The sequence below is a fragment of the Kryptolebias marmoratus genome, linkage group LG20 (assembly GCF_001649575.2).
Source record: "Kryptolebias marmoratus isolate JLee-2015 linkage group LG20, ASM164957v2, whole genome shotgun sequence".
In the NCBI taxonomy this organism is placed as follows: Eukaryota; Metazoa; Chordata; class Actinopteri; order Cyprinodontiformes; family Rivulidae; genus Kryptolebias; species Kryptolebias marmoratus.
Genome location: NC_051449.1, coordinates 22,414,385 through 22,429,795, shown reverse-complemented (window position 1 = coordinate 22,429,795; position 15,411 = coordinate 22,414,385). Strand labels below are relative to the sequence as shown.

At 37.2% G+C, this 15,411-nt stretch overlaps 2 protein-coding genes across 6 annotated transcripts in view; both read right to left on the bottom strand.

The window, feature by feature from the left end:
* Positions 1-5,991, bottom strand: part of ccdc18 (coiled-coil domain containing 18) — a 42,398-nt gene extending 36,407 nt beyond the window's left edge. For 4 of the 5 annotated variants that reach the window (XR_001808928.3, XM_037982027.1, XM_025009232.2 and 1 more), the window contains exons 1-5: positions 5,567-5,991; positions 5,259-5,437; positions 4,847-4,981; positions 4,494-4,600; positions 299-427 (exon numbers count right to left, since the gene is read on the bottom strand). Coding sequence is in view for 3 of the 5 variants with exons in the window: in XM_037982027.1 (XP_037837955.1) it covers positions 299-427; positions 4,494-4,600; positions 4,847-4,981; positions 5,259-5,366 (479 nt within the window). In the remaining 2 variants the exon portion in view is untranslated. The remainder of the gene's footprint in view (positions 1-298; positions 428-4,493; positions 4,601-4,846; positions 4,982-5,258; positions 5,438-5,566) is intronic. The other variant, XR_005234584.1, reaches the window with a different exon arrangement.
* Positions 5,992-7,012: 1,021 nt separating this feature from the next.
* The window catches only part of mtf2 (metal response element binding transcription factor 2), a 15,992-nt gene continuing 7,593 nt past the window's right edge, over positions 7,013-15,411 (bottom strand). The window contains exons 8-15 of the mRNA XM_017430759.3: positions 14,669-14,737; positions 14,271-14,394; positions 13,983-14,050; positions 13,705-13,875; positions 12,063-12,192; positions 11,795-11,853; positions 9,154-9,261; positions 7,013-8,809 (exon numbers count right to left, since the gene is read on the bottom strand). Coding sequence (XP_017286248.1) covers positions 8,434-8,809; positions 9,154-9,261; positions 11,795-11,853; positions 12,063-12,192; positions 13,705-13,875; positions 13,983-14,050; positions 14,271-14,394; positions 14,669-14,737 — 1,105 coding nt within the window. The 3' untranslated portion in view covers positions 7,013-8,433. The remainder of the gene's footprint in view (positions 8,810-9,153; positions 9,262-11,794; positions 11,854-12,062; positions 12,193-13,704; positions 13,876-13,982; positions 14,051-14,270; positions 14,395-14,668; positions 14,738-15,411) is intronic.

Genomic DNA, 15,411 nt, shown 5'->3' with positions numbered 1-15,411 from the left:
GTAATGTATGAATATAATATACAAGTTTCACTTTTTAAATGGAATTACTGAAATCAATCTACTTTTTCATGATATTCTAATTTTATGACCAGCACCTGTAGTTCTTTTTTGTTTGTTTTTTTATCTGCTGTAAAGCATTTTGTGTTACACATTGCTGCATGAAAGGTGCTTTATAAATAAAATTTGATTTGAATACAAAAATTTGCATCTTTTTGATTTCAGCACTTTCATACGTCTTTAAAAAGCTCTAAGAAAATGAAATCATGTGTTGAAGTTGGGCTCAGAAATAAGCCGTCACCTCTTTCCTAACGCTGTTCTGTTGTCCAGCTCGTCTCTGAGCGTCTTCAGATCTTGAGAAAGTGTCGCCACGACAACATCACTGTGAGCTGCTGCTTCCTGAAAACACTCCGCCCTCAGTTCTGCTGCCCTGTAAAAACACATCATAACATTATTTATTCTAGACTGAGATTGGAAAAAAATAAGTCATAATTTAAAGGGATTTTCCAGCCATTTGAAGTGGGGGTTCTTGGTTCTGCACTCCAGATCTGTCTCCATCAAGAAGAGGAGGTTCAGATGTAAAGAACCAGGAAGTTTTTGTGCAGCTGAAATCTTGTTTTCCACAAGAATGAATGCAGATTCTTCTTGTTACAGAACTGTAACATTCAGAAAATTTAGAAAAAAAGATCCCTAAATGAAGCTCATGGATTGAACAGAAACACCATCTTCAGACGATATGACAAAGAATTTGTTAAATTATGTCATTTAAACTCAACTTAATCTAAAACCAACTATTAGGCCAAAAAAGGGTGTTTCCCTTAACAACGTTTGAATATACTTAGATAATTTTCTTGATAACCAGATGTAAACTTCAAATTATAACTTTTTTTTAAGGTTTCTGTTCTTCTTTTAGGATAAGAATTTGTCCTCTTATGAACTTGTTTTTACATTTGTTCACACAGGGACCACAGCTTCAAACTGACTTTAATTGGAGGATCTATGTGTGAGAATCTAAGTGTTAGACTAATTCAGACTAAAGATTATGCCTAATATAAATGACCAAAAACTAAACACTGGGCTTCTTCCTGCCTTTTCATTTTTTTTTTCTTCATTATGACTTGCTTCCTGTTCACTTTCTTCAACACCACTAAAACTTATTGCCTGTTATGTGTCTACATATTTATTCATAGTTCAGATTTATTTTTCATCCGTTTGATGCACAACAAACAAACTATAGCTCTAAATTTACATCTTAAAACTTGCTTAGTTGCAATTACCAGCTTTATTATTTTGTGTCACAATAAACCACAAAATCTACTTTGATTTCAGACCAAAAATTAGAAGAAAAATAGATTCTAAGTAATTCTTTAAGAAGAAAAAATCTTATATCTGCCCCTATTTTCAAAAAATAATATTTCAAATAGTAATAATCAAATAAAACAAAAAGAAATTCAACTACTCAAACAGTAACTCTTGCAAATACAAATTATACAATTTCACATTTCTTTAACACATTAACTTTTATCATTCTTTTAAACAAAAGTTTTCTTGTGATAATTCTTACGGCTCTTTTCTGTAAAACAAAAATAGGACTTGGAATTGTTTTACATGCATTCCCTCTGGTTTCCCCAGATTTCAATACAATAAATCTAGTGTGGAACAATTATGGCAGTATATAATATAAATAGTGCTTTAATAAGTCCTTTACTTTACGCAGGACTGCAATAGATTTTGCTATTTTTGTTCCTAATTTATATGGAGGTCTCCATGTCAGGTTTTCATCAATGATGACACCCAAAAACTTCACCTCACTGACTACAAATCTCAACACCCTCAACTGTAAATGAAACATTGACAGTTTTCTTACTATTACTAAATATCATATAATTTGTTTTGTCCAAATTTAATGATAATTTATGAAGTTTAAACCGAGTTTGTACTTTTACAAATTCAGTCTGCATCATCTCCAACATCTGTTCTATATCTTCAACCAAGCAAAAAAATGTGTCATCTGCAAATAAAACACATTTAAATAACCCTGACACATTCACCAAGTCATTGTAATCACTTGCGGTTGCTGTTGTGTGCCAAGCATTCGCTCTCTAATGGTGACATTCATCACGGTCACTATTGAAAAGGGGAGTGGGGTTCACAACCCACCACCTTATCAGATGGCGGTACTGGAGGAACCACCAGAGGGTGAAGTAAGGCAGACATCATTTGCTTTAGTGACCCCATCTTAAATGGGGTCAAAAGGGAGAATTGTAAAGTATGGTTTGTGCTCATTTCTCATTTCCGTTAAACTCATTACAGCTTTATAACAGGTTTTATTCAAAGGGATCTCACAAAGGTGCAAACAGTTAAAGCTTGTATGAATGCTAAATGGTAATGCAGTTCAAACTGTAAAATATAATCAAACCTTGATACTTTGATTGCTAAAAAATGAGGTTACACTTAATCAATGATAAAATGTAAACAAACTTCGATATCAATAAAATGATTTGATTTCTGAAATGAGGTTAATCTTAGATTATGATAAAACAATCACAAAGAACAGTTGTGTAAGTGGGGGGGTGAGGGAAGCCAAAGACTCCAGGACATCAGGACAGTCCTTGAGATAGAAAAACAAGCTGCTGCAGCTGTTTGTGTGCATAAACCCTGGTCTTGGGTGCAGTTCATAGTATAAAAAGGAGCTGAAAGGGGAATCACCTCAGACACAACTGGGAACGTGTTGCTGTTTGTTCTTGTTGGTGAGTTGTTGTCTCCATTCAGCTGAATGTTTAAATAAATGTATGATTGGTAATTAAACCTCTGGTCTGGACTCGTTTTGAGTGTCCGTCTTTTCTGCAACATCAAAAGATCCAGTGAGAGAAACTAAGTGGTCAGGTGAGATTCCTCTGAAAAGAGTGAATACTAAAACCTTGGTTTTCTCAACAGTATCCTTGGCTGCCAAATAAATAGTACTATGAAAAGAAAGGGGAAAGTAAAAAATGGCAAACATGCCTCCCTCTCAAATATTTTAAGAGTGCTGACAATATCAAAGTTTTACTGATTATACACTGCTTGGCCAAAAAAAAAAAAAAGTTGCCTCCTATTGGATAATTACTTCATGGGTGATTATGTTTCAGCTGGCAACAAGTTATTTAACCCCAACTGGTGCAATAAGTTGCTTCTCATTTCTTAAACAATCATGGCGACAGACACATCCTGTGGTCGTGGAAAAGATGTCAGTCTGTTTGAGAAGGGTCAAATCATTGGCATGCATCAAGCAGAGAAAACATCTAAGGAGATTGCAGAAACTACTGAAATTGGGTTAAGAACTGTCCAACGCATTATTAAAAACTGGAAGGACAGTGGGGACCCATCGTCTTCGAGGAAGAAATGTGGCCGGAAAAAAATCCTGAATGATCGTGATCGGTGATCACTTAAACATTTGGTGAAATCAAATCAAAGAAAAACAACAGTAGAACTCTGGGCTACGTTTAACAGTGAAAGTAAGAGCATTTCCACATGCACAGTTCAAAGGGAACTCAAGGGATTGGGACTGAACAGCTGTGTAGCCTTAAGAAAACCACAATCAGTGAGGCTAACTGGAAAAAAAGGCTTCAATTTGCTGCGGAGCATAAAGATTGGACTCTAGAGCAATGGAAGAAGGTCATGTGGTCTGATGAGTCCTGAATTACCCTGTTCCAGAGTGATGGGCTCATCAGGGTAAGAAGAGAGGCAAGGTGAAGTGTTGCCTACTGTACAAGCCTGTGGGGGCAGTGTTATGATCTGGGGTTGCTGCAGTTGGTCAGGTCTAGGTTCAGCAACAGAATGTGCTCTAAGAATGAGGTCAGCTGACTACCTGAATATACTGAATGACCAGGTTATTCTATCAATAGATTTTTTTCTTCCCTGATGGCACGGGCATATTTCAAGATGACAATGCCAGGAGTCATCGGGCTCGAATTGTGAAAGAGTGGTTCAGGGAGCATGAGAAATCATTTTCACACATGGATTGGCCACCACAGAGTTCAGACCTTAACCCCATTGAGAATCTTTGGGATGTGCTGGAGAAGGTTTTGTGCAGTAGTCAGACTCTACCATCATCAATGCAAGATCTTGGTAAAAAAATTAATGCAACACTGGATGGAAATAAATCTTGTGACATTGCAGAAGCTTATCAAAACAATGTCACAATCAATGTGTCAAAGCTAAAGGTGGTCCAATGAAATATTAGTGTGTGTAACCTTTCTTTTTTGGTAGAAACTTTTTTTTTTGGACAGGTAGTGTAGTTTACTATTTTATTCAACAAAGTTAGTCAGTGAACACAGAAAATTATCTTCCTCACAAAAAAGGTCCAAACTAAGAATTAACATGTTAGGATGTGCTGGAGATAAGCACCGGGAGAAGCAGGTAAAGGAAATGGATGAATGTTAGGATGTAAAGTTTTAGATTATTATAAATATCCAGCTGATATGTTACATATTTAACATCATGTTGTTGCATCTTACTTTAGCTCTTTAGTCTGAGCGTCCAATTCTGCTTCAAGCTGACGAATCTGTTCACTCATGGCTGCCACACTGCTGTTAACCCCGATCCTAGAGCTTCTGAGACAAACCTGAAAAAAAAGAAAAGAAATTACATATATATAATACCACTTCTGTTATATACTGTTTAAATAACCATCCACCACAAAAAGATGTAGATGGATGATAATGTTTCTGACCAAAGAAAAATTGGTGTACTTTATTTATTTAAATTGTCTGCCCTAATTTCTAAAGATCAGTATCGGCCATAGAAAAACTCATATCAGTCAACCTCTCGTCGAAGAAAATAAAACTTGATCTTGTTTGCGTGACGATACCTGTGACTTAAAGGCTGATGGATCATAATGCAAAGCTTCTGGGTTACAGATGAGCTGCTCATCCTGTGTGGTCAGGCAGGCATTCTCCTGTCGCACACAACCCACCTTCCTCCTGACACACTCCATCTCTCCTGACTGGGAGGGAGTGAAGCAGACAAAAAAAAGGAGGAGAAGGCGATGGTGTGAAAAAACACAGTCTGTTCATCATTTCCTTACCTTACAGTAATGATGCTGCAATACCACCTTACAATCAGTATTAGAAATCTGTCATATACAGACCATTGCGTTAGACCATTAGTTTACTCTATTTACACACATTTTAACAGTATGTAGGATGACGTAAATGTTGTAGGTGGTGCATATATGACTCTTTGGGTGTTTCTTGCGTTAATATTTTCTGTCCCAGTCTAACCTTTGAGCTGGAAGACAGTGGACTGAGACTGCCAGCATTTGCCCGTCTCTGGGCTGACACGGTGAAAGGCCTGTCTGGGAACACTGCCTGCCCGGGACAGGGGAACATCCTGGGGGTCCTGTAACCTCAGGAAACCAGTCCTCTGCTGTGGACACCCACCATCATGACCCACAAACTGGCTTCAAAGGGGGAGAAACAGATAAAAATGCTGCATCGCACAAGTACTTCTGGTACCACAAAACGACCTAAGGAGTTGTGGTAATGAACAACTATTTAAGGCTGTGTTTATGTAGGTGCAGATAGCTCACCAGAGTTTAAGTCCAACAATTAGTAAGGTGAGCTCCGTGTCCCCGGTCTCAAACATAAAGAAACTTCAATCTCCAGCTGACATATCTCCAGGCTAAAGTTATTTTATATTTGTTTATAACCGGAAAAAACAGAAAGCTAAGTAACAGCTAGCCCATTAACTTTGCTAATAATAAAGTGACAACAAGCTAGCCACCTTCACTCAATGCATGTGAACAAAAGCTTTTAGGATCAACAGGTGGTTAGCTACCGAACATTACGGTTGTTCGTGAAACCAAAACCTACCGACCCACCCAGAGATAGCGTTTGAGTTTAATTTGAAGAATTAATGCGTTGTCCTGAGAGCACGAAGACATAAAGTCCCTGAAACTTCTACTGAAACGAGTCTTTCCGAGGACCACAAGCAGAAAACGGTTTGTAATTTTAGTCGCCGCCCACACCGCAACAACGAGCCTTCCAATTGGATGATACGACGCAGTCTTTCACGTGATTGGTGAACGCGAAGTTGCCAGTAACTAAGCGCCAACAACGGCGCGTGCAACGGTGATTTAATGTTTTGCTAAATAAATATTAATATAAAAATATATTTAGAAACTGTTATAATTAATGGACTAAAAACATCGTCACAAACAAGGTCAGAAAATGTCCCTCTTATATAATAATACATTAAATTTACCCAACAAAGCATTACCTAAAATCTACAGAAATTACCTGTCTCCTGATACAGTTACTGAAAATATTCTGTATTTTCGGACCGAATGTACAGTATTTCTTAAATCATTTCAACCTGAAATTTAACATGTATTTAAATAAGTCTTTGGTACCAAAATTTATTTACAAGAATACATTTTATTTTTCTGTTTATGAAAAAAAAGAAAGCTGTGGATTGAAGCATTTTCTTTTCCAACTTCCTTTCCTTTTTATGGAAACACATTTCCACCACTCTTGGAAAAATGACTTAGCATCTCAATGATCAGATAAAATCTAATGACTAGATTTTTTTTTTTGCTTCAGAGTGGCAGAAATGTTCTTCCACAAAGTTGTCAAGTACATTTATTTTATAGTATCTTTATTGTCTTTCTCGTGTATTGTTTCACATTGATGAATTTACATCTGTCGCCTTATTTAATGTATTTATGTGCATATTGCTGAGAAAAAGTTTATTTTCTACTGGGTCCTTATTTTGTATGTTTTGGATGTAAAATGTCTCATTTGTCTCCATGTGACCCTGTGATGGACTTGTGACCTGTCCAGGGTGTCCTTCCCGCCTCTCACACAGTGACTGTTGGAGACAGACACCAGCTCCACGCGACCCAGAAAGGAGAAGCAGGTAAAGAAAATGGCTGGATTAATGTAAACTGGGGTTATACCTCAACACAAAAAGGTGGCATCTCAAAGGCATTCGACTGTTATATAATCATACCAAAAAGAAAGCTTTAAAACATCAGAACTTCAAAATATCCGTTTTATTTCTTCTTTAACAAAACAAATTCACAAATAACACACCAACCAATATAATGATGTATTAAAAAAATGTATTAAAAATAATTTCAAATGACAAAAAACGTTACATGTACGATCTTTGGCTGAAGAAGCCTGTTGGAAGTCAGTGATAACATTTAGGCTAAACACTGAACGTACAGAAAGGTTTTAAATGCACTCACTACATTCCTACAGCGAAGATGCGTCAGCATCAAAAACATCTCTTCGTTTTAACAAAAGCAGAAACATCTCCAAAAAGAGACAACCATCCGAACTCAAAGTTAACTTCTTGCAATGACATGCAGAATCCAAGCATTTCCAGTGGTTTGTCACTTGGTTCAAACAAGCAGTAAAACTGAAGTTTTGTTGTTGTTTTTTTTTTTTTTTTATCGAAACAAAAAAAAAAAGAAGCTTATATATCTTTATGTGGTACAAAATAATCTAATATAAAAAATAACACTGCTCAAGAACATTAACCGAACAATAAACCCTTTAGCTAAACTACAAACACTGGGCGACAAAATGCTGGTAAGTTTCGGGCTAAACAAAGTGAGCAGGAGTCTTTTTTTCCTTTTTTTTTAAAGTATAAATTTTTACCCAAAATCACTTTCAAGTGAAAAGCTTCATAACACGTTAACCTAATATACAACTGGGTAAACGTCATCCATCTTAAGCAGCAATTTCACCTCGAGTTTAGAATAGAGTTAGATCATTTTAAGTGATTTTAAATCCATTTCCAATCAAAATACCTAATTGTAATTTTAGTTGGAAAAATATTCTGAGACGTTCACCATGAATAAGAAATCTTGTCTTGTTAAAAGAAAGTCTTTTTTAACACGTATTGATGTGTGCAAAAGCAACCAGAAATTAATATAAAATAAATCTACATCAATAAACAGAAGAGGGGTATAACAAAAAAGGGTAATATGTGGTATAGTTTATATTAAACAAACACATGCAGCAGCACATCAGTTTTGATTCAAGTTCCTCATCATCTCACAAATGAGCACACTTGTCAAAACAGCTGACAGATCTGGAAAACGAGGTACTCCGATAGGATCATGTTACTGAATAACAACTGAGACAACAAATGAATGAAAAAAAATGTTTGCCTTCTGACTCTTATTCTTTAAGAAATGACCAACAACAAAAGGGAAAAAAAAGGTTTGAAAATAAAACCATTACAAGTTTAAATCAGTCAAAGCTTGGAGGTGCAGAAAAGGGTCGAGGACTGAACCAGTAGTTTTTACAGAAACACGAACAGCCCTGTTCTTGTTGCAACTAAACAAAGACACAGCATCAGTTAATGCTCTGAGGAAACAGCACAGACCTAAATCCTTTGTAGGTTCTGGTCAAGTCTGAAATGTTAACGGTGACACTAACGAGCCTATGAGGCAGTGACTCCCTCCCATTCCACCAAATACTGCACCTTGCCGTCGAGCGTGACCCGTCGGGCCAGGACCTTGTACTTCTCCCCACAAGCCAGACGGCCCGCTACTCCGAAATAGCTGCTGATAGAGTTCTTGAGGTGTGAGAGCTGACTGTTGGGGTCCATGCCATGAACTATGTCTGTGGAGTGAAGCCCTGTGAGGGTGAGCATCTCTGTGGCCGAGGGGTTTGTGTCTGCGTGGCTGGGAGATGGGAGGATCTCCCGGTTGGGGGCCTGCAGGGTCCGCCGCGGTCGCCCACGTTTTCGTTTTAAAGGTGGAGAAGTAAGAGGCATGTGACAGGCTGTTGTTTGAATCTTGCTGGAGCTACAGAGGCTGAAGGATGTCCGGTAAAGGGGAGGGGAACAAAGAAAAAAGATCACTGTTAAATCTTAAAATACATTCATACACTTGAAGTACTCAGAGAGCGCACACCTCCACCAAGGTCCCAGCGCAATAAAAAAATTAAAAATAAAATAGTGAGATGACTGATATAACTGAGGTGACAAAATCTTTAGGCTGTGTCACGTCATATTTAAGAGAAGTGTGCTACAATTAACTTTAATATGTGCCTGACATTTAGACCTTTTTCTTGTCTTTGTTGCTCATCGCCTGTTAGTCAGGACACACGAAGACAGTCCAGGAAATGAGATCTGGGGTGAGGGTCGCAGCACGCCTACCTGGACTGTCTCGAAATGCTCGTTGAGGTAGTTTCTGAGGTGCTGAGGGCTCCGATCGATTCGACATCTGAAGTTCGAAAAGACAGCAAAGACCGGTCACTCCTGGTGCTGTGGGCACGACCAAACAGAAGAGAAAAAGGAGGTTAGAAACAGAGAGAAATCAGCTGGAGACAAAACTCCTGCTGGTAAGATTTACCTGTTTGTGGTTTCTCTGTCTTTAAATGTAAAAAATAAATAAATAAAAACAATGCATGAGCTGTAGTAAAATAAAGGGAAAAACTTAAATACTTCCATTTGGAAAATTAATCACTTTAGAATGAAAGTTGTGTTTTTACAAAGGGAGTACTTTTGCATTGACAGCTCAATAATAATAATAATAATGAAGAGTAATTTTTTTGATCTACAATGTTTTACAAATCTGGACAAAGAAAAATAATTACCTTGCTCCAACATCAGGTTGGAACAGGACAAATAAATGTCAAACAACAAATAACAGTGTCATTATTTAATCAAAGATCAGCTTAAAGTCAGAAAGTTTACTCTACAATTCAACAGTTTAAACAACTCATTTAGCAAAAATAACTTAAGATTTAGATTGCTTTTTGACTTTTTTTTAAATTTAGTGTTAATTCAGCTGATTAAGAATTTTGGACAGTCATTTATTTATGGACATTTCTGCCACAGTATATTTTTATTTTTTTAACCTTAATTTTTAACCAGGCAAGACATAAAGAGCAGCTTCTTATTTACAGTGTCAGCCTGGGAAGTGCCAGAAGGTACTTTAAAAAAGGTAAAAGAAAGAAGGGAGCAATAAAAAACAAAAACAATAATACACTGAGCTAAAACGAGACCTGGTCCTCGGGATCTTCAACAACAGATATTTGGGTGACCTGGTGTAATACCTTGTAGCAGATACTGGATACATGGAGGCGAGCTGAGAAAGAATCAGTGAATGTTACGGTGGGTATGAAAAGAGGGCCATTTAATCTGTGAATAGAGCTGACGGTGATTCGTTGTATCAGGAGCATTCGTGACAAATTGAACGGCAGAATAATAGAGGTGTTCAGCTTACATGCCTGTCTATAAATTATCAAAAAAAAGGAAGGATGTCTCCCCCCTATCTACAAAACCTTTGAAATTCCAGAACTAATCATGATCTGAAGGAAATCCAAATTAAAACACCAGATGGTGAAAAACTTTTGTCCTTTAATGGAACAAACATACAGGATTTTATTAGTTGAGAACATGGTACATTAGGCTACAACATCGTTAAAGTTTATGTGATTTGAGTTTACAAAGACAACTGCTCTAGTTAATCAGCAGGTGATCTGGGTTTGTTCAAATGGAGACGTGTGATACAAAATTGGGAACAATAAGTGTTTATCCTTGTTATAAGCCACAAGCTCAACAATAAAACAACACTCACAATAGATGAAATTGTGTAATTACTTCAAGGTCTATTTGGATCAAATTGATGCGTAGACATCTGAATCCACTTTTGCCTGCCTTGTACCTTGCTGCAACACCAGGCATGTACTTAAGAGTTTGGGGAATCTCACAAAAATACCTGTTAATTATTTTGATTACGAGGCTCAGTACTATTTTCAAATTCTTACGTCACTTAAACTTTGCAGTTTGAGGCAGTCGAACAGTCTGCTCATTCGGGTGAATTTCACAGGAAGGTTGGCAGCTCCCAATGTTTTCTACTTGTAAAAATCTGATGGATGCCAAGTTGGTTGGAATTGACCTTTAACCCTTTCCGATTTGATGGGCAGCAACAGTTGCTTTTTCAAAATTATTGCTGACGTCTTTCCTCCTTGCCATTGTGTGAACACACCACTTTTATGATCATTTAATAAATGTTTTTGATGCAACACATGGCCACTTCTTCTAGTTTTCTTGTTTCAAACACTAATTCTACATTTTGGTTTAATTTTTATTAAACATGTCATGTGCTGTTTAACAACAGTAGGAACCAGAGGAGTTTTATTATGTCCTCTTACGTAAAAATAAAAACTCAAGAGTGTAGTTTTTTTTTTTTAGATCAATACTTCTGCTTCATAATATTGTTTCAACAACAGGTTAGCTTATGTTATTGCTAAGATTTGGCTTCAGTATTCCCCACTTCTAAGAAAGAGAACATTGAGTGTACAGCCCTTTAAGCTTTGTCAGCTCGTTCACAGTCGCTGTGTTCACTATTCATCCCCCGCCACCAAAAGATGAAGGCGAACAATAACATTTTTGCCCGTGTCTGCGAGTTCAGGTGTCCATCTGGGACATCATCTCAGGAAACACTGGATGAATTTTAAAGGAAACTATCAGAAAGTAGTCGCTGGATGTACATCTATAACTGGGGAACTTTTGGAGTCAACCAATTCAAGATGGCTGCCACAGCTCATCGCCATTAGCAAAGACAAAAATGTCTCCAACTTAGTTTTAAAGATATTTAGCTGAGAGTTCTTCACAAGACGAGATTATTTGCGATGTTGCATGAGATCGCAAATAAGGTTTTTTTTTTTGCAAAATTTCACCAAAAATGCTACAAGTCAGACATTTCTCAACATGACATGACGTTAGTCTAAAACTTCCAAAGGCAAGAAAACCCATGAAAGCTCCAAATGCATTTTATTTTCTCACTTACTTGCCAGAAGTCAAATGATCCAACGCATGAGACACCAGTGGGTGAGGTTTTCTTGGTTCCTGTCAAAGCAAAGTAAAACTTATGAACATCTTCTCAGCATCTACAGTCAAAATTAAAGTTTTTTTAATATGAATGGCCACATGTGTTCACACCTACACAAAGGAGCAATGTAAAAACGTCCATCCCTCTTAGAGCAAAGCACACACCCAACTCAGACTCTCCAAGACACACACATTAACAAAACTAAAACACACACATCCATACACACCATAGACAGGAGCTCGCTAGACCGTTGTGGTTTAGCCAGGGTCTCCAGAGAATGCATCTCTTGCTTCCTCTTTTTCTTTTTTTTCTTCTTCTTCTTCTTCTCTGTGCCATTGGTTAAAGCGCTGGGACTTCTAGAGCAACAAGAACGTTTCAAAACAGTTACAACATCTGTGCATTAGGCAGTCACACCTGACGAAACCATCACGTTGCAAGAAAACAAACTAAAGTTGTTTGGATGCACTTTTTGTTACTTCATATAGAATTACGCTTCAATTAAGCTTTGAAATAACTTCACAATGGGGGCAATATGTCAATAGTTTCTAACCATTTATCCAACAGACAACTGGTGATATTTTTGCGCTGGTGGATTTATGAGTTTCTGTCTTTATGTGAGCAGGACCAGCAAAACCCCAGAGATTTTCCAGTTTCCAGTATGCACAACTATGGAAGACCTTTTAGCTAAAAATGATACAAAGACACAGATTGTAGATTACTTTGGTTTTAAACCAAGGAGTTACTCTAAACTCTAGACAAGAGTGTACCAAGGAGAGCGCATGAGGGAAACATTGTGTCACCACAGCCAGGACCTTATTGGGCTGCTACTCACAATTTAACCCATAATCTCTGCTGTTTATGTTGGCGTTGCATGTGGTGTACTTCAAGGTTTAATTCTTGGGCCAATATTATTCAATACTTCTATGCTTCCACATGTTAAATGCCCATAAAAAGTACTCAACCCCTTGAGTGTTTTATGCAAAGACAATATAAGTTGGCCTTCTTCACAATTTCTTTTAAGAAAACCTTCAATGTCAAAGTGAAACTAAATTTCTACATAGTAATACCAATCGAATAAAAATATGTAATGTACAATAAGTGACAGCATAAATGTTCACCCCCTTTAAAGTAACTAATTCAACTCAGAGAAAAGATTACAAGTCAGGGGATAAATCTATCATAAAGTAACTGAAGGAATATGGAACATGTGTAAATCTACCAAGAGCAGGCCATCATCACAAACTGAGTGAACATGAAGAAGGAGAACAGAGAGAGACCACCAAGACACCTGGGAGCTCTCTGAAGGAGATGAGAGAGAGTTCTTCTCCAGTCTGAGAAAAAACAATCCAAGTTTTCTTCAAAGGGGACTTTCTCTGTCCCACTCTCCCATAAAGCTAAACTGGTGAAGAAACCAGGCAATAGTAATAGGAGTTTTGACACCTGCACAGGAGCTCTCCTCTGACAGAACACATTTGAGGCAAATTGCCAGGTTTAAAAACCACAAATACAAATAATAATTGTTAAAAAAAAAATCTTTCTGTTTTTAAAGTGGACTCCAGCAGATACAATCATAAATGTGGGGGCGGCTGCCAAGGTGGGTACAAAGCAAGCTGAAGCTGGTATGATGTGGGTGGAGATGGGTGTCAAAATAATGTATATGACTTAGAATAAAGCTTTGCAAATTATGCGCATAAAAACAAGCAGTGATTTTCAAAATCTAGCCACGTTCTGCACAGCCACAATTGTGATTGGATTTGAATCTGGATCTGAAGTGGATTTCTGATTTGGGCTTTTTTTTTTTTTTTCTTTTGTACAGTGCCCTGAAACAACCAAGATATAAAGGATCATATTTGAACTTGACATCTTACTTCATTGCAGACAAAGCTTTGGTGGACTTGCATCCTTTAATGGTGATCTCATGTGAAGCTTTCTCCATCACGTTGTAAGTTGGCTCATCACAGTTGGGGGGAGATGGGGGGAACCGAATCCTGAGGCCAAACAAGTGCTTCTTTTTCTTTACCTCCTTTCCTGACATGAATCTGTAAGACACGGGTGAGGAAATGGTAAGCGTGTACAATTGCAAAAAACAGAAATTGGTGTTTACCAAAGGTTTTCATTAGCGTAAACACAAAACAAGCTGACTTACGTGCAGCTATTGTTGTTTAAGGCCTCAAGAACATTATCAAATCGCTCGGATCTTGGAGCGTTGGAGAGCTTAAGTCCGAACAGAAAGAAAATCATGATTATTTTTGCAGGACGAGCCAAAATTGTGCTTTTTCTGGCAGTCATAATTGCTTGTACGAGTACATCCAAGTTTATGGGCTGACAGTACTTTTTCTATGACTTAAAAGTTAAATAATAAATGCTAGAAAGTCAAAGAACATTCCTGAAAATGTAAGAATCTATGTGTAATTGTCCACTGCAGTGTCCTTACCTCGCCTAGCTGCAGTAGCTCCCAGTTTTCATTGACGTAAGCCATCAACTCCATGTCAAAGTCAAAGTACTTTTTCTTGTGGATTACACTCAAGTTGTACAAACTCAGATGTACAACATCCTTCCTAAAAAATTTTAGGAAAAACCTTTTCTCAAGCTGCTTGCAAAAATGCTCCATATGAATCAAATGTTTGTTTAAAAGAATAATTTTTTAAAAAAATGCAGGAATCATTTGAAAATCATTGCCAGTGAGATGAAACATCATGTTTCAGGGCTGACATCTGGTGAACAGAAGGCTGTCATATTTGTAATCTGCTGTGTTTGCATTTCATATTATTCCAGTTGTTTTTAAAAAGGCTTTACTTGTTTAACTTCTATCTAAAGTAAAGATTGACTTACCAGTTGAGAGGCAGTCGGGTGAGGTACTCTGGTCCACCGTTGCACACAGAACAGATGAAGACATAAAACCTAAAGGCAAGAAAACAACACTTAATCTTCTGCCATGCTAAATGATGCGACCTCAAGGTCCACTTCACCTCATGACATTAGGCAGATAAATTACCAGCAAAAGGGTCCAAAGACTCAAGATCTTGTGTCAGTCTCAGTTAGAAAGATGTCATATTGTGCAGTGATTGTTAAAACTGGAAAAATTCCTGAAAAAAAATGTTGAAAGGTGCCAAGGCGACTGCTGCCTGAAATTTCATCATTCATCAACTTTTTTAAAGCCTAATAGTAATTTGGGACTTTTCTTGGTAACAATCTACGATGATAGAATATAGAAGTTTTGATGTATAAACTGTTTAAGTAAAGGCAGACAAACGCAGAGCAGAACAAAGGCCTCAGTCAGTGTGAAAACTAAGTTGTATTGACAAAATTCCTGAACTGAAATTGGCAGCAGCATCTAATCGTCACACATGTAAATTTGTTTGTCTACATTGGTTTACAGGTGCTGGTCATAAAATTAGAATATCATGAAAAAGTAGATTGATTTCAGTAATTCCATTTAAAAAGTGAAACTTGTATATTATATTCATACATTATATACAAACTCATATATTTCAAATGTTTATTTCGTTTCATTTTGATGATTACAAATGACAACAAATGAAAATCTCAAATTCATCATATCAGAAAATTAGAAT